The sequence below is a fragment of the Artemia sp. Qi Xiang Cuo genome, chromosome 4, assembly GCF_049724085.1.
Source record: "Artemia sp. Qi Xiang Cuo chromosome 4, ASM4972408v1, whole genome shotgun sequence".
Lineage (NCBI taxonomy): Eukaryota > Metazoa > Arthropoda > Branchiopoda > Anostraca > Artemiidae > Artemia > Artemia sp. Qi Xiang Cuo.
Window position 1 is genome coordinate 20,054,883 of NC_142797.1, and position 19,871 is coordinate 20,074,753.

The 19,871-nt window shown below is 36.2% G+C and overlaps 1 protein-coding gene across 2 annotated transcripts in view; it reads right to left on the reverse strand.

Annotated features, from left to right (window-relative positions):
• Nucleotides 1–497: 497 nt before the first annotated feature.
• Nucleotides 498–19,871, reverse strand: part of LOC148952866 (phospholipase A and acyltransferase 3-like) — a 137,435-nt gene continuing 118,061 nt past the window's right edge. Inside the window, exon 6 of one of the 2 annotated variants that reach the window (XM_089088134.1) lies at nt 498–730. In XM_089088134.1, the coding sequence (XP_088944260.1) occupies nt 617–730 (114 nt within the window). In that variant the 3' untranslated portion in view covers nt 498–616. Of the gene's footprint in view, nt 731–12,199; nt 12,606–19,871 lie in introns of those variants that run through there. The other variant, XM_089088133.1, reaches the window with a different exon arrangement.

The following is a 19,871-nucleotide window of genomic DNA, read 5'->3' on the forward strand; positions in this document are numbered from 1 at the left end:
TTTTTTCCGTCCCATTGTTAATAATTAATAAATTCCGTAAATTCAATTCACGATAACAGTCCAAAGTTTAATAATAGTAACCGATGTAGTAATAAATCGGGTCTAGTAATATACCATTAGTATCCTTACTTAAGTAGGTAAACCAATAATTGTCTCTTAGTAATATACAATTAGTATTCTTACTTGAACAGGTAAATCAGTATCCAAATAAACATTATCAATGAAATTCAATATCCAATTCACTTGGAATTTATAACCGTGAATAATGTACGCGCACCAAGAAACGAGGTGTTACTCGGTCAAAGTCATGATCGCTACAGGTACAGTATTGTAAAGAAAACTGCCAGATGAATGAGGAGGAGCAAGAAATAGTTCGTCCCCAGAATCCAGCCTTGTTTCTCGACACCCTGCTGATAAACCAATTTACAGCTAGAATCTTTCCTCCTTACATAGTCACTTGAAAGATGGGCAATCACAACTCGAATTAAACAACAGTGTATTTATAATAATTTCATTTATTCGGTTAATACAATTTAAAGAAAACATAAAAAAGCTGACCGATAAGTAACTAAGAATAAAAAATTTTGTCAACTCTGTTGAGATCTACAACACTTGGTCAATTTCTAATTGCACGGCGACTTCTAATGGCATATAATATTGAAACGGCAAATGCACCCGCTGTCGCAGACGGGCCAAATTTCCAGGCAGCCAAAGTTGGAATAAGGACATCCTGCGGACAACACGAAGACAAAAATTACAACAATTAAGTAACTGACGAAAAAAAATAACTAGCAAAATATAACTGTACTTTTACTAGTTATGACTTTACTTAACATGTATAACTAACAGAGTGGTATTCATATTACACTCTGCAACATTTACAACAAAAGCAGGGAAAAGAATGCGCATTAACTATCCAAATGAACGCCACAGTAAACAAAGCAATAATTTTCAACCTCTAGAGAAATTGAATCTGAAAACTTGAAATTTTCCATAATTTTAGAAATGTGAATGAAACTCTTTAAAAAGGGTGCAATCTTGATTGAAAATATGTAATGAAAGTCAATATGTATGAAACCAATTTCTACGACTTAACTACATTTTCCCCTTGTTCATTCAGCAAAAATTCTCGCTGTTACCCTAACTAATGATTCGCTATTGAATCAACACATCGGATATGTCGTCAAGTCATCAAATATTATGATACAAACACTAGTTTGCATGAGGCATTTTAGATAGTCAGCTGCCTTATATTTCATATGTGCTCCCAATTTTGGCCACAATCCCCAGATGTGGGGCGTATAGTTCCGACCAACTTGAATATTCGAAACCCTGTTAATCGACGTGAGTTTGTGGAAAAACTAGGTTGTGCCGATAAGGTCCAGCATATTGTGGCTAAAAAAGATAAGATAATAATGCATATGTCTCACGAACAATCAGCGGCTGTTGCTTTGCTGCAATACCGAACACGCTAAATATTCGAGCGATGGTAGTGAGGCACGAGTAGGCCTATGCCGGTATTATAAGGATGGACTAAGACTATGAAGTTTCACATTTTGTTAGCACTGTGAACAGTGCAAAAAGATTCGGTAACACATCCGTAGTCCACCTAAAATTTATATCGAAAGATAAATTAAATCGTGCTGTTAAACACGGAATCAAGATTGAATATGGCTTATTTCGAGTTACGTTGCCTCGAGAAGCCGATGCATTGTCACAATTGTTAAGGCTTCGGTAATTTTGCTAGAGTGTTCTAATCCAACTAAATGCAGCAAATGTGCTGGCAATCACAGCAACCGTGACAGGAGTTGTTAGGCGCAGTCCTTTACCTGTGCCAAGTGTCATGGCAGTCACCGAAGCAACAGTTTGTCGTGCTCAGAAGTCAAGAAACACCTACCTCTCCGAGGGCCTGATGTTAGAAATGAAACTACAAACCGTGTGTGTTAATATGGACTCTAGTCCCAGTGAAATAGTTTCTGTATTTTTTCAGAACATTAATGGTGCCCAGGAGAAATTAAGAACTCTTGAGAACAGGGTGATATTGTATGTTTAGCCCACAGTTTATAGAATTATCCAGTAAGTTTATCGCAGATCATTCCTGGTCTTCGTTCTCGGTGCGAATAAAAAGCTCCTCCCACTTATTTCTGCATTAGCGGGTTAATCTGTTTCCGTCAATCAATGAGAAATGGTTACAAAGTGCATTATTCGTAATAGCGGGTTTCCCCTTGTTTCGCGTCCAAGAAAAATCTGACTTGTCTACCCGTGAAAAGATCTAATGCCGCTTATGTTTATATCTGCAAAAACATTCTCTGGATCACTCTCTCTCACCTTGGTCCGGGTTTTTATAATGGGTGAGATAGGGAATGATCATACTGCTAATTCTATAAACTGTGGTTTAGCCGAACATTTACTTAATGTGGATAATTCTCCGATGCTAAAAGTCTCGTCTGACCATTTATTTTTTATTAGACCTGCTAAAAATACTACTGGCCGTCCATTTCGTGGCTTATTAGTTGCTGTCGTGCTCAGAAGTCAAGAAACACCTACCTGTCCGAGGGCCTGATGTTAGAAATGAAACTATAAACCGTGTGTGTTAATATGGACTCTAGTCCTAGTGAAATAGTTTCTGCATTTTTTCAGAACATGAATGATGCCCAGGAGAAATTAAGAACTCTTGAGAAGATGTTATTTAAGTATGATATTGTATGTTTAGCCGAACACTTACTTAATGTGAATAATTCTCCGATGCTAAAAGTCTCGTCTGACCATTTATTTTTTATTATACCTGCTAAAAATACTACTGGCCGTCCATTTCGTGGCTTATTAGTTGCTGTCGTGCTCAGAAGTCCAGAAACACCTACCTGTTCGAGGGCCTGATGTTAGAAATGAAACTATAAACCGTGTGTGTTAATATGGACTCTAGTCCTAGTGAAATAGTTTCTGTATTTTTTCAGAATATTAATGGTGCCCGGGAGAAATTAAGAACTCTTGAGAACATGTTATTTAAGCATGATATTGTATGTTTAGCCGAACACTTACTTAATGTGGATAATTCTCCGATGCTAGAAGTATCGTCTGACCGTTTATTTTTTATTATACCTGCTAAAAATACTATTGGCGGTCCATCTGGTAGCTTATTAGTTGCTGTAAATAAAAAGTTTAAGTGTAGTTGTTTTGAATCTAAAGACCTATACATCGTAGTTGATTTAGGTAGTTTTTTTTTTGTATGTGTTTATATGCCAACTAATTGTCGAAATTCTACATCTAGCCGATAATATGCTTTAGCTTGTGCGTCCCTGTCAATATTACTGCATAAAGTTGAGTCATCAAATAAATCGCTTGTCATATGTGGTGACTTCAACTCAGAGCTCAAAGATGCTGCTCCACCTTTTACACAATTGCTCCTCCTTTCTTCAATGCCAAGCGAAATATTTTTGCTTTCAAAGTCCAAATCTTTCTCTTACGTTCACCATTCTGGTTCCACTTCCGATCTTGATTTTGTTCTCTCGAATATTCTGGAACTCCAGAGCGTCATCGTTGGCGTTTCTGATATGTTAACAAGTGACCATTTACATTTAAAGTTTTGTATGAATTTGTTTGTTCCACAAATCAGTCAACAGCCTCAGTGGTTTTGGAAGATGAATTGGGATAATATCACTATATCAAAGTGTTTTGGATTCCATGCTGTCTAAAATCAAAATTCCTTTTCACCTTCTTTCTACAACGCTGAATGGCGGCAGCCTATATCTAGATGGTTATCTTACTGGGATTAGTCATTTGATTAAAGTAGCCGCCTCAGTGGCAGTACCATCTGAGAGAATTAGGATTTGTACACGGAAAAAGGGCTTGAGCGATGACCCAGAGCTAAAACTTGCAAAAAACCGTCACAAGTTTTGGTTTAAGATCTTGAGGATTGTGATCGCCCCAGATCTGGTTTCACTTTTAGGATCCTGAAATCGACTAAAAGAGAATACCGGGAAGCTTTGCAGGTCTTCAAAAAAAGGCAAGTATCTATTCTATCTCATGATATCCGAAATCATCCGCAGATACTATGGAACAAAGTATCAAAGTTCACTTCATCGTCATTTTCGCATTCTAACCCTATTGAGGTAACTTCCTGAGAAAAACACTTCTCCTTGTTATTCTCTGATAGCCCCCCACCACTGGACACCACTTTTCGGCAGATTCTCTTACATCATTTTTCTCAACTAGATCATAGCCAAAATCATGTTTCTATCACGCCATCGGCAGTTCTTACGCTAATTCGTCTCATTAAAAAAGGCAAAGCTCCTGGTTCTGACGGACTCCAATCAGAACATCTGATTTATGGTACAGCGAAACTGGTTAAGCATATGACGCTACTTTTCCAAGCTTGTATTGCGCAGCAATTCGTACCGACTGCACTATGTGAGGGCATTGTGACGTGTATCCCAAAAAAGAATAAGGGCCCTCAATCTTGTGACTCTTATCGTCCAATTACAGTTTGTTCAGTTATTGCAAAATTATTTGAAAAGATTCTTCTTTTAAAAATTCCGAATAGGTGTAACCATAGAGATCATCAGTTTGGTTTTCGTGCGGGTCTCGGTGTTGGGAATGCACATGCAGTTTTCGTGTCTATTTTGGAGAGGTATGAGAGAATGAAGAAATCTTTATATGTTTGTGCAATAGATATTTCTAAGGCATTTGATTCAATCCTACACTCCCAAGCTGTTTTAGCACTTTTGAGGAGTGGAGTAAACCCATTCATTTGTGCCTCCCTGTGGCAATGGTACCAAAACTCTTCCATACGTGTCCGCGTGCAAAATCTTTATAACAACCGAATTTCTGTGCGTCGTGGAGCAAAACAGGGCTCAGTGTTAAGTCCTGCAATATTTAACAATGCCATCCGCTACGCAACCCACAGAGTACCGCATTTTCTTATCGAGCCATCAATTGACGCAAGTCACCTTTCATACGCAGATGACATTCTTCTGGTGTCTGATAATTTGCAATCACTGCAGGCTGCTACGAACAGCTTTTATGCCGGGTTGTCTGAAATCGGGCTGTGAGTCGCTTCTGCTAAAACTGAATTTCTCGTTTTTGGTTTTCATCACCCACCCGATTCAAAAATTCAGGTTGGCCCTGATTCAATTTCTGCCACTGCTTCACTCAAGTACCTAGGAGTTGCATTCGGGACCTCAATTCGAACAACAAGGTCATTAACAATAAATATGTTGAGAGAGAAGTTGAGAAAGTCCTATGGAAGTTTTTCTAGTGTTAAAGGTCAATTTGACAAAAAAAACGCTCGGTCAGCTTTATAACTCGTTTTTTGCTCCCCATGTATTTTTTCTGGTGCCATTATGGAAATTTTTTACCATGTCTGAACATCAAAAAATTTGGTCTGTCTTTTTCAAATTTTGTAAGTGTTTTATTCGTGTTCCTATTTGGTCTCGTAACAAGTCATATCTCCAAACGATACGGTTTTTTTAAGATATGTGATAAGCTGGGTGTTTTAGAAGGGAGATTCAGACAGCGATATCAGTCAGTCGTAGATATTTCGTTGGGATGTATTAATCGTTTGTGAGTCATTGTTAGTGTATCTTTTTTTTTTTTAGTTTTTGTGATGATAAGTGTTTATATTTTGTTTATATAGTGCTTATAAGTGTTTATAAATTTCTTTTTCCATACTCCTCTAAGTGCATTTTTTGTATGTATAGAGGGTTTAAATAAATTATTATTATTATAGTCGCAATTGTTCCCAAAGCTTGAAAAAATGCAGCGAATGGCGGTAATATGTCCTAAATCGTTCGACCATAAAGAAACACTGCACGTCATAAAACTTAGGACACAGTTCTGTCTGAGCGGTTGAAGCTACTGGGCAAATTTATTCTGGAGCCCAGCACCCAAACGCACAAAGCCCATCGCCAGCTTGTGTCACCAGACCCTATTAGAAATACGTGTACTTGTTATTAACTGGCTCTGCTATCAACAAAAACAAAATAGAATTGTTTGTTTTACCAGCCCGCTCTATTTTATTAGGATGAACAACCAGTGCAAATAATATTGATTTTGGAACAGTTCCCAAATTAGCTATTGAAATCTGGCCTGATTGACAGAGCCAGTGAGATGGATAGAAAAGTTCCTGAAATACAAAGTTGATAGGTGGCACTGTCTGGTCTGGACAAAATTCGTTTACAAATCTTGTGACAGAAAGGTTTGACTGGGGGATAAGGCTCCTCGCGTTCCAGATATTTTAGAGAATGGTTCGAAAAAAGAAGATTCCATTGACAACCACATAGAGATGCGAGACAACAAATTTTTAGAGCTGCACCAAATCTAAAGTTACACCGTTCAGTTATGTGCAGGACCTCATAAGACAATGCGGAGCTCTTAGGCTAATAGGAGTTTTGGAAGAACCTTACTTATCATGAGTGACTTGAAGAAAAATACCGAAGCAAGCCTATAAGGGACCCCAAATTCGGGCTTCTCGTCGAAAATGCAACTTGTTAGCTTCTTCTGTAATTATTCTTCTAGCAAAATCCAGACTAACTCGTTTTATCCATTTACTCTATTTTTTAGGGCCGATAACTATTGTAAATAATACTTATTTTGGAACAGCACCCTAATTAGCTATTAAATCCAGTCTGATTGACAGGGTGAGTGGGATAGAAAAGTTCCCTGAATTGTAAAGTTGATCAGTGTTACTATCTGTTCTGGACAGATCCGCTTACAAATCATGTGATTTGTGTCACAGATAATGTAACTCGCTTTACATGTTTTAGAGAGCTGTTTCAAAAAGGAAGAATAGGTTGTCAATTACATAGCAGTACAATAAGCGACACAAAACTACAAATTTAAGAGCTTCGCCAAGATGAAGTTACACCATTCAGTTATGTATAGGGCTGCACAAGACTATGAAGCGCTTTTAGTCTAATAGAAGTTTTGGGACAACTTTAATATGATTGGATTGAAATACAGAGTTAATCATGTAAGGGACCCAAAGCTATGGTCCTTGTCGAGAATGTTGGATTTTTACTTCTTACAGTGTCCCAAAAAGTGGCTTAATTTTGGACCTTTTTTAACTTTAGGTTTGAATATACGTGGGTTTCATTGCTATGAATAAGAGCTTTTCTTAAATTAAGAAGATTTACCAGCACTGCCAAATCTTGAAGAATTCTACTGATTTCTTTCTTTTCCGTAAATTTAATATCTGTAAAACACTTCTTCGAAAATGACAATCACCCCTGTAAAAATACGCACACCTCAGGATATTTATTAGGAGGGAGTGGGTGAAATATCAAAATTTGATTACAAGGTCATCATTTCCATGGGTTTCAAGACGAATTCTCCGAACTCCATCTTTTTCATAGGGATATTTCACATGGGGGGGGGGGAGTCCTTGGTAAACAAGAAGACATTAAACAATGTATATAAATAGGAATATGAAAAATAATACCATTTTAGTCTCAGTGAAAACAAAGGTCCTGGCAGCACTTACTCTCCCCTTCCTGAGATATTTTATGGCAGCACTTACTCTCCCCTCCCTGAGATATTTTATTGCAGCACGTATGTTGCCCTCCCCACCTTATATCCCGGTAGGCACGTGGATGCAACCTTTTATATTACATAAAAAACACATGAATGCAATAGGGGGGGGGGGAGCACTATCACCTCCAACACGTATATTGCAGATGTAGCCAAAAAAGAATCCTAAGAATCAAAGGGATTTAGAGACTAATTTCTACCCCACCTCTCTCCCCCGAATGTCCTTATATATTTATCTGAAGGCTCATGAAGTACCAAAACCAATTTGTACCATCAATTCACCCTCCCTCCTTTTAGGGATATTTCCCACGCTTTTCCAAATTAAGACAAATTTCCTCTGAACTAGGTTCGGAACTTTCGGTGTGTAACTCTAAACTTAACGAAGGAATTACCATAAAAAAGCAATTATTTCAGTGTATATATTTTTATCCATTTTTAAGAGTTTTTAGTCCTTTTTTAGAGTTTTGGCTACTATTGGCAAAAGTCACTGCTTACTTACGGTTCCTTATACCAAGCTGTTTAAAATATAAAAGTAAATAAAAGCCCAATATATTCATTTAATCATTGATGAAAAAAAAAAGGTTCCTGGTAACACCTGGCTAACAGGAAACTCCCTCACGGCAATCACCGCTCCACCTTTTGTACCGGCAAGCATATGAATACAACCCTAAGTTATAAAGAAAACACTTTTCTCCATAATGGCTGACGCGCAATCATACATCACTGTACAGACTTATATCGAGCCTCAAATAAATAAAATTAGTTAAATGAAACTTGAAAATACATTTCTATATTAACGATTTATTCTGCTGAGGTTACGTGCATCTTCAGCAACGAATGCGTCAACACCCGATACTACTGTCTCTGAAAGTTAAAAGGTCAACACATAGTTTTTCAGGAACTTCAAATCGATTGGCCATCTAAAATTTCGGTTGATGGTTTTTTGGCACCTTTTGGGCCAAAATTGTCATTTTCCCCACATAATAGCAGAAACGCAACTCAGCTGGGGCCAATTTTTTGTCGTATTTAAAAAGTTCAGAGGAACTTTCAATTTTCTGTTTAATGAGATTACACCCGATATTTTTGGACCATTGGTTCGACAGCCCCAAAGGAGAAAAAAAAAACAACTAATGAACACGCATGCGTGATCAGCCTTCTCAGAAAAAAACATGAAATTTGACATTTCTGTAGATAAGAGCTTGAGACATCAATAATAGAGTTCTCTGATATACTGCGTTTCGATGGTGTAATTTCAATCAATTCACCCTCCCTCCTTTTAGGGATATTTCCCACGCTTTTCCAAATTAAGACAAATTTCCTCTGAACTAGGTTCGGAACTTTCGGTGTGTAACTCTTAACTTAACGAATTTAGAATTACCATAAAAAAGCAATTATTTCAGTGTATATATTTTTATCCATTTTTAAGAGTTTTTAGTCCTTTTTTAGAGTTTTGGCTACTATTGGCAAAAGTCACTGCTTACTTACGGTTCCTTATACCAAGCTGTTTAAAATATAAAAGTAAATAAAAGCCCAATATATTCATTTAATCATTGATGAAAAAAAAAAGGTTCCTGGTAACACCTGGCTAACAGGAAACTCCCTCACGGCAATCACCGCTCCACCTTTTGTACCGGCAAGCATATGAATACAACCCTAAGTTATAAAGAAAACACTTTTCTGCACCAAGAAGGGAGCTATCATCCCATATCACCTATATTCAGGTTAAGTCCAAATAAAAGGAGCTTAGTAATTAATATTCCTCCCCCTTCTCAGACCCTCCTTTATATTGAAGGTTAAAAGAGGCAGAAACTCTAGTTATAAAATTGCACATTCATGTCATTAGGACCACCCTCCCCCCGTGCCTAGACAATGGTACGAAGCATTTCATAATTAGCTTTGAACCTTGATGAATCTGTTGCGGAATCGCCATTAAAGCCAATTCTTTTGATGTATACATTATTATCAAAATGCCCTTTTTTTAGGTTTTAGTTACTCTCAACCCAAGTCACTCCTTCGTTACCACAAACTCTATGACAAAGAGAATTACTTGAAAGGTATAACATTGCGAAAGCCATAAACAGAACTATAATAAAATACAATATTGACTGAAATGTAAATAAATTTAAACGTAATGTAAATGTGAAAATGAATGTTAATAAATAGATGTAAATAAACGTAGATAAAATTCTAACAATAGAAATGCTATTGCAACTTTGTAATTTTTATTTCCGTTTTTAAAAATATTTGCCACCACGGATAAGTTAGTTTTTGCTCCCTTAGATTCTTAGAAAACTAGAAAGCATTTCGCTTCTTTTTCAGACCAAAAATATTTTCTTTTCTTATTTACTCTTTTTCCTCCTTTACTACTATTTATGTTTTTCATAAAAATATAAATTCTTTCATGCTTGTATTGATAAATAAATTTTGCTTTTACTGTTTCGGTTACTATTGGTACAGATCTAACGAACTTAGAAACATAATGTTTCTTACCAAACTCATTACCTTCAATAAATCACCATTATAGTTTTTTTTCACCTTACTATATCTTCTCTAGATATACTAAATTTAAAATATACATCGTTTTTTCACGAAAATAAAAGAGCAAATTTACAGCTGAAACCTGAAATTTTCGCTATAAAATATAATGTAGATGCAGAAGCGATCATGGATTAAGAAATATAACACAAAAACCAACATAAATTAGAATTAACAATGAAGTAAAATGACAACAGACATAAATAAGATAAACAAAGTGGTTCCGTCACCCAAGGACCCCCCCTTGGTTTGCTATTTAATTCTGCTTTACTGAAAACCATACACGTTGCTTAAATTGAGGCTCATCTAACTAGTTTGTTTCATGCATCTGAAACTAAGAAACAATCTATGACATATTAGAGCAGAGGTTCTCAATCTTTTCCAGGTTAAGGCTTCCTAAAAATATGAGATTTTCATGCACCAGATTTTTTCATGCACCAGATTTTCCAGCAGCTTTTTTAATGCACCCGATTTTTCCAAATTGACCTTTTTGGGAAATTGTAAAACTTACCAATTTAAAATCGATTAGTCATTTAATAGTGAAAAGTTAGACAAGGATACTACTTTCCTTTAGATAATGTAAAATATAAAATTTCAACTATTTGGGCAATATCCATATTGAGTTTGGACAGCCACCAAGTTCTTGGTTACAGCGGCGGGTTGTGGTCAAAACGCATGCAGCAAGGGTTCAACAAGCAGTTGAGATGCATTTTAAAGTGGTTAGGTTAGTTTAAGAATAAACATATATTTTAAAACAACAAACAATTAATTGAACACTGATCAATGATTGACATTACTAAAATTATTAATAGAAGGGGCGGACTTGTTGTTCACTACACAACTTCTCAAATGTCGGAACAAAATTATATATGGCGGCACTCATTCCTTTTTTAACATTAATTTTAGAGCGATTCTTACTTTTTCCTACCATGACAGCCGAAAAGTCATCTTCGCACAAATAGGATATAGCAATTGCAAATAACATTCGCAGGGCCTTACCACTAAGAAGTGGATATCTTAAGTGACATCCAAAAAACAGAAAGTTCCATGCAACAAAATTTGTTCTTCAATTTATTATTACAAGATGACTCAATAAAAAATTCTTCTTCTAAAAAGGTTCATTTTAGAAAGGTTCAAGGTACAAGGTTTCATTCAAATGGAGCTTTGACCTTCAAAGGATCTTGAATCCATGTAAATTTCTCAGTATCATCTCCCTGAAAGTATTTTTCAAACCATCTGATAAGTTGCGATAGTGATCTTCAAAAAGAGATTTCACGTTGGGAGACATTAATTTCATTCTAGGTTATAAACTATCGCAACAAGGAAAAACGATCATTGATACCATCTTCATTAATTTTTAGTTTCCACAGCTAAAATATTTTTTCGAAAAGCCTTAAAAAATTGGAAATTCTAACAAATTTGCTGAATTATTCAATCGAGTATTTCGCATGGCTCTTATGACGACAGCGGCTAACAGCTTGAGAACCACTGCATTAGACTTATAAAGCTAAGCTGATTTTTATAAAAATAATCTCTTTATATAAATAAATAAAACTTCCTGGAGTCTCAGGCAGTATATAGTTTTTTTTCACACTTGTTAAATATTCCGAAAACACTCAAGAAGAAAAGACAGGTTAATCATAATGAAATATACCAAAATATGATGGAAACATAATACTTTATTAACAAAATTATAAAAACTACAGAAGGAAATTATGGAAAGCAGGCCGCGCAAAACGCATTGTTAAATACTAAACCCCCTCTATTAAATATTTCGTTAAAATACGCCTGTATCGTATTTTTTCACTGAGACTAAGCTAACTATATCCAAACGCAGACAGAAAAACCGGTTTTTCTCATATCACATAGATCAAACTTCTTGTGTTTTCACGTGTTCTGTCGTGTTTTCGGGATATTTAACAAGTACCATGTTCGTCATACCATTTAAATTTAATTTTCCTTATAAAATTCAAAATGAAAGCTGAAATAAAGATTGAAACATTTTGCGTCTTCAATATACCATCCTAATCTTTTCAGAGTTGGGACATGATTAGGCACTCACAGAAAGATCCCAGGGACACGGTGATTTCGGAAAGTTGATCGTTGCATACACTTATCGTCCGTATAACCATCAACAGGATGAAATAATTTCCTTTATTCTATTGAGATAAAACGACAAAACACCAAAAGCAATAATAAATACGGATATATGAAAGGACAAAACAAGTTAATTGACGATATCCTCCCCTCCTCAGATTTGAAAAAAAACTACACTAGTTCAATCAGGAAAGCACGGTAGGGAGGGGGTATGATGTCCGTGTCCCCTCTAAGTCTAAAGGCTATTACAATATCCATAGAATTTACCCTTTCCGAAGCCCCTCCCCCCAAAACTCCCGTGTACGTGCACGGGTTCAATTTTTAAGTCGATTAGTTGTAATATCATATCCCAATTGAATCAGCGATACAGCTCCTGTGACCACAATTCGTCCAAATATTCCTTTGCCAAAGGTGGGGGCAGCAAGAGAAACAATCATGGGGATAGAAACCTGTTGAAATAGAAAATGTAAATGAATAGCCAAAAGCGATCAAAATTTCGTTGTGACCTTTACTAAATTTGAAATGAAGTTTTCCATGGCAGAATTTGCGCAACAATTTCTCTAGTTTACTTTTCAGTATTATTTCTATCGTTATTCCTGGTTTCAAAACTGAACCTTTTGCTGAATTTAAGAATCTTGTAATCTATAAAATAGAACTAACAAGACAGGATTTCAATTTCAATTAATATTTGTTTCGATTTTTACCAGTTTTTAATAGATTTTTTAAATTATTCTAAAAAGTAAAACGAAAAATAATAAACACTATTTGTGCAAAAACGTCTCTTATATAAGATACTAAAAATAGTATATAGTTTTTTTTTTAAATATCCATGAAGACCGTGACCTTGGAAGAAAGCATGGGGGAAATCGATACTTTTCTATATTTTTAATAACCATTTTTCTGTATTCTAAAGGAACAGGTTGTTTTTAAATTAAGCAGGCTTATAAACTTATTTTCAGGCTATTCGATGCACTGATTTATAACATACATTTATACAGATTCCCTATATTCATCTTTTTTACTGTAACAACTGGGGATTAAAAGGAATCAATTAATATATATTCAGTGGATGTGTCGAATACTTTCCATTCTCTGGCAACTTGTTCAACACCCATTTGTTATTACATCCATTTATTAACAAAAAATATAATTCTACTTTTCGAAGAAATGGTCAGGAAGATCTTATTTTTTGAATTCCCGGAATGCTTGGCCTGGCTCGAAAAAATCTCTTCGCTTATACATCAACCTTGACTAATAAACTTCTGAAGAAACCCACTCACGCCTTAGAAAGTAATATTGTGATAACTAAACCCCCGCATTGATTGCCATTATTCACCATACCAGCAGCATGTTTTATACGTAAATCATTTTTGAAAGCTGGCTATGATTGGACAGCCTTCAAAAATTTCAAAGGCAGTGATTGATCGTCCAGTCGAAGCTGAGCCCTGCTACTGACAAGTTGAACGATTTCAGGTTCATAATTGAACAGTTTTTTTTTATGTAGAAAAAAAAAACAACTGATAACAATATTTTCATCCGCTCTTCAAGTATTATTTATCATAGGCAGCGCCTTAGCGCTGCCTAAGTAAAGAACGATGTGGCCACAATGTGTTTTTTTTTTATTCTTCTTTCTTCAACAGGCACTTCGTATCGAAGGAGTTGTCGTAGAAACTTCGAAAAGGGCTCATTCGATTGAAAATTGGGGTGGCTAGTGTCCTTTTTAATAGTCGAAAGTGATTGGGGGGCAACTAGCCCCCCCCCTCACGCCTATCATTCCCCCAAACACATCCAATCAAACTTTCGAGATAACCATTTTGTTCAGCGTAGTTGATTTCCAGATAGAATATATGTTTTTGAGGAGGACACTCCCCCATAACCCTCAGGGCAAGGGTTTTAAGTTATGTCCTGGGGGCATATAAGGTTTTTATGGAAGGCATTGTCGTAGAAACTTCGAAACAAGCTCGTTCGATTGGAAATTCAAAGGGCCAGCGCCCTTTTTAACAGTAGAAAGTGATTGGATGGCATCTAGACCCCCCCCCCCCCTACGCCCATCTTTACCCAAGCACATCCAATCTAAATTTTGAGATAGCCATATTGTCCAGCGTAGGCTAGTTGATTTCCACATAGAAAATATGTTTTTGAGGAGGACACTCCCCCACAACCCTCAGGGTAAGGGTTTTAAGTTATGCCCTGGGGGCATATAAGGTTTTTTTTTTTATAGAAATCGTTGTCGTAGAAACTTCAAAACAGACTCAGTCGATTGGAAATTCAAAGGGCTAGTGCCCTTTTTAATAGTCGAGTGATTGGAAGGCAACTAGCCCCCCCCCACGCCCGTCATTCCCCCAAACACATCCAATCAACATTTTGAGATAGCCATTTTGTTAAGCGTAGTTGATTTCCACATAGAAAATATGTTTTTGAGGAGGACACTCCCCCACAACCCTCAGGGCAAGAGTTTTAAGTTATGCCCTGGGGGTATATAAGGTTTTTACAGAAGGCGTTGTCGTAGAAACTTCAAAGGGGCTCATTTGATTGGAAATTAAAAGAGCTAGTGCCGGTTTAAATAGTAAAAAGTGATTGGAGGGCAACTAGAGGACCCACACGCACCCATTATTCCCCTAAACACATCCACTCAACATTTTGAGATAGCCATTTTGTTCAGCGTAGTTGATTTCCAGATAGTAAATATGTTTTTGAGGAGGAAACTCCCCCAAAACACTCAGTGCAAGGGTTTTAAGTTATTCCCTGGGGGCATATAAGGTTTTTTATAGAAGGCGTTGTCTTAGAAACTTCAAAAAAGGCTCATTCGACTGGAAATTCAAAGGGCTAGTGCCCTTTTTAATAGTCGAAAGTGATTGGAGGGCAACTAGCCCCTTCACGCCCATCATTCCCCCGACTACATTCAATAACAATTTTAAGATAACTACGTTTCTCATCGTAGGTGATTTCTACATAGAAATTATGTTTTTGAGGAGGACACTCCGCCATAGCCCTCAGTGCAAGGGTTGTAAATTATGCCCTGGGGCAAATAAGGTTTTTATAGAAGGCGTTGTCGTAGAAACTCCAAAAAAAGCTCATTCGATTGGAGATTCAAGGGGCTAGTGCCCTTTTTAATAGTCAAAAGTGATTGGAGGGCAACTAGCCCCCCCACGCCCATCATTTCTCCAAACACATCCAATCAAAATTTCAAGATAGCCATTTTATTCAACGTAGTTGATTTCCATATAGAAAATATATTTTTGAGGATGAAACTCCCCCACAACCCTCAGGGCAAGGGTTATAAGTTATGCCCTTGGGGCATATAAGGTTTTTATTGAAATCTTTGTCGTGGAAACTAGAAAAAGGGCTCATTCGATTTGAAATTCAAAGGGCTAGTACTATTTTTAATAGTCGAAAGTGAATAGTGATATTTTTGTTGTTGTTGCAGTTTAGACCAGGGTACTTCGTATCGAAGGAGTTGTCGTGGGAACTTCGAAAGGGGCTCATTCGATTGAAAATAGAAAGGGCTGATGCCCTTTTTAATAGTCGAAAGTGATTGGAGGGCAACTAATCCCCCTTCCCCTCCCATCCTCTTATACACACTCTCCCCTTTGCCCATTATGTTTAAAAACTAAATGTTGCCTTAAGATTAAATCAGAATGCACTGTGATATTCCTAATTCCAAACAAGGCATCTCAGCAGTATCCCAAGAACGACTGAGGGTATTAAGTTCAAACTTTCGGGGCTACTTCTGCTCTTAAAATTTAACTAAACCAAAAAAACGTAAGTGTATCCATGCAATCAAAGAAAGTAAACAGTTTTTTTGCGAATGGTATCAAGTTTTCCGTTTCAGGTCAACTAGAGGAGGTATGAAACTAAATTAAACAGAACTAATTGTGTCCAGATTTTTAAAAGGGTGTATGTTGTTAAAAATTGCTGAAAATTTTTCTCCGGCATACAAATAGAAGGCCAAACTATCAAGTCTTAAAAAACGAAAAGATTTAAAGTGTTATTTTCTTTTTCCCTGAAAAGACTATGTAAGTATAAAACGAACAGAAACTAATTTAAAAAAAACTTTTTCCGCAAAATAAGTTATTCAAAGAGAAGTTAAGAACTCCAATAAACAAAGCAAAAATAAAATCAAATAATCTACCAAGCGCAAAACTACCACAAATCAGCACCGGTAAATAAATGAAACCCAAAACGAACAAAAATTACAATAAATAACCAAGTCAAACTCAAAACGAGCAGAAATTAACATAAGTTGGGCGCAAAACCCCTATGCCTTTCCAAGGCCAGAACAAAATTTACATTTTACTGAAAAAATACAAATGAATGTGCATTGTCAGTTTAATATACATATACTGATATTAAGTAATCAAAATGTTAATATTACTTGATTTATTAAAGTTATAAAAGTAAAAACATTTATATTTTTTTCAGTAAGTGCAAATTATGTTCTGGCCTTGGGATAAGGGTTTTGAGCCCCACTCATGTTAACTTCTGCTTGTTTTGAGTTTGACTCGGTTATCTATTGTAATTTCTGTTATCTATTATAATTCCGATGCGGATTTGTGGTAGTTTCACGCTTGGTAGATTATTTGATTTTATTTTTGCTCATTTTTGTTCAATGGAGTTGTTTACTTTTCATTGAAAAACTTTTTTTAATTCATTTATTTTAAAAGACGATCATTAGACCATCATTAGTTTAATTTGTATCATAGCTGTAGAGCCCACCCCTATTGTCCTCAAAGTCACACTTGTATTCTCCCTTAGACAGGGCTCTTTGATCTCTTCATCTCATCCACGGGTTTGTGAGCCCAACCCGCTTGTCTTGGAATCTGTGTTGTTTGTTGAGTTTGAGGACTGGCATGTCTTAATCACCTTTAATTAAACCTTAGAAGAATTATCATGACAATCCAAAGGCTTATCACACCAATCTTGAGTTATTGTTCTAACAGAAGCATCCAGTTTTTCTGGTATAAAGTTTGCCTGTTAACAATGATCACTCTCAGAATTTTTTTATGTAGTCTACCAGCCTTCTTAAACGCAAAATTCTCCAGTGCTCGCACAGCAAGCACTGAAGCAGAATATTGGACACAAACACCAAATCAAGATAAATAATAATATTAAAACTGGTACAAAAATTATTACTCCCAATACCCAGTCAACGATATGAATTGTATCAGAATAACAGGTGTAAATAAGGTGGTAACCTCGGGGATAATTATCACAATTGATCTCTCTTTTACAATTGCTGGCTTCTTCGACTTCTTTAGGATAATGTTTAGAAATGTAATACCCAGTGATAAGATAAGATATTTATTTCGAAAAATGACTATCACAAGCCCCGAAGGGCCGAATTTGCATTTCGGGGTCATATAATAAAAAAAGACATAGAAATAGCACAACAACTAAAAAAACTGGCTAAACAATGCCAAAAACAACAATATCAGAAAGGCAGAGCGATTCATTAGTCTAAAAAACAAAAAGTGTCAAATGTAAGAAAGTTAAAAAGGCACAAATTAAAACAAAACCAAAAAAGGAAATTGAGATAAAAATATTGTTAAAAAGATTTAAAAGAGAATATATAAAAAGGGGAGGGAACGGAAGAGCCAAACGGACACCAGCATGGGTACCACCAGTAAAAAAAAAAAAAAAAAAAAAAACTTGGGGTTTATTTTATCAGTAAGGAAGAGGACAAAGGTTTTTTTTTATATATGGAGTTAAACAACGGATGGGGGACAAGATAGAGACGGGTTCGGAGACAGTACATGGTTTGCGTGGTCTGGATGGGGAGTGTCTTTTGGGGAAAATGTTTTCCGTGCGAGGGTTTATTATTGCATTTTTTGCGAAACGGAGGCACAGCGTTCCTCTCCTGTGCTCAAGAGTTTCCAGCTTGGCATTTTTAGAAGGAGTGAATATGGTACCAAAGTTTCTTTAAAAATTATTCTTAGGGCTCTTTTTTGAATATATTCAATTTTATCTGATTAATCACGGGAGATGCCAGGATGCCAAACTGGACAAGCATATTCAAGGTGCGGGCCAACAAAGGAAGTATAAATCCTAAAAGAATGGGATGGGGGGATGTTAAATTTATTCAAGAGCTTAAGGAGAGACATGGACGCATTAGCTCTACCGACAATATCTTTCACGTGGATATCCCACTTTAAATTAGAGGAAATTGTAACCCCAAGTAATTTAAAGGAAGACACAGAAATATCTGGGGGGATAGGGTCAAGGAATGCGGGAATAGATTTCAAGAAATTTATCCTCATTATATTTGATTTAGTGGAATTTACTTTCATATTTAGGTTCTTAGCTTCATCCGAAATGTGGGATAAAATTTCGAGGGTGTCACTTATAATATTCCTGTGACATGCTTCAACGATTGACAAGTCATCCACGTACTTCCAGCTTTGGGGAATTCCTTACCAATATCTTTAATCATAACTAGAAATAAGATTTGTCCCAATGAGCTTCCTTGAGGAATTCCAGAGTAAACAGAGAGGGGGTTAGAGAAAATATTTTTGTATTTAACAACTTGGGATCTATTTGAAAGAAACGATATAACAATATTTACTAACAGTGGATCAAGTTTAAAATTAACCAGTAGTGAACGAATTAGTATGGTGTGGTCAACCAGGTCAAAAGCTTTTTGGAAATCAACTAAGACAAGGTTCAGCGAGACATTTGGTTTATCAAGGTTACTTACGATGGTATGCATTAAGTGCACAAGGAAATGGGTGGTGGAAGTTTTCTTTAAGTTACCAAACTGCCGGGTGTCAATACGCGGACAAATTTTATCCTTAAGCCAGTCACAGAGGAAACCTTCATAAAGTTTGGAAAAAACAGAAGTGAGCGTAATGGGGCGAATGTTGGCGAAAGTCAGACTGGCACATTTTTTAGGGACAGGTGTTATAAAACCTTGTTTCCAGTAACATGGGAATTTACCAAATTTTGTGATGTGGTTGAAAATATTTGATAAAGGCTCATCAATTTTGTCCGAAAAGGCTTTAATTAAGTCAACTGGGATGTCCAAGGGACAAATACATGATTTTCTAAGCTCAAGAATTTTGTTTATAACATCAGAGTGAGAAATAAAGGGGAAGGAAGTATTGGGAGGAATAGTTGGACTTAAGCCAGTGAAATGGGGGAGACTTTGCACGATAGAAGCAAGGTACAAGTTCAGATCGTTGGCAGTCTTATTAGGGGGTTCAGGGAGATTAATATCCATTTCGGAAGGACTTTTTTCGCATATTTCTTTAATTTTTCTGTACGATTGCTTGGGCTTGTTAGAATATAGATTTTTGACTTTATTATTATAATTATTAGAAGCTGCTTTTCTTATTTTTTTCTTTAGGAACTTCCTTAGACTATTAGCCTCAGTAATGCGACCTGCTTTGAAAAAGTTGATTTTTTTTTTCTTATAAGTTTTTTAAAAGACTCAGTAACATAAGGCTTATCTGTAGAACACGTTTTAAATTTTTTCTCAGGAAAGTGGAATTCATAATTACTCCTCAATAGATTTTGGAGGGACAAAGCCATGTAGTCAACGTCATTTGTTTGATATACAGAGGACCAATTTTCAGTAGTAATCCAGGAGCCAAAATTGAAAAGTCCTGAGTCAGTGAGGGGTCTATAAGCGGTTTCAGTTATAGAAAACGACTGCTTAACTTTAGCCAGCGGAGATAGGAAAATGCTAAAGTGGTAACTACCGCCTAGAGGGGGCAAAG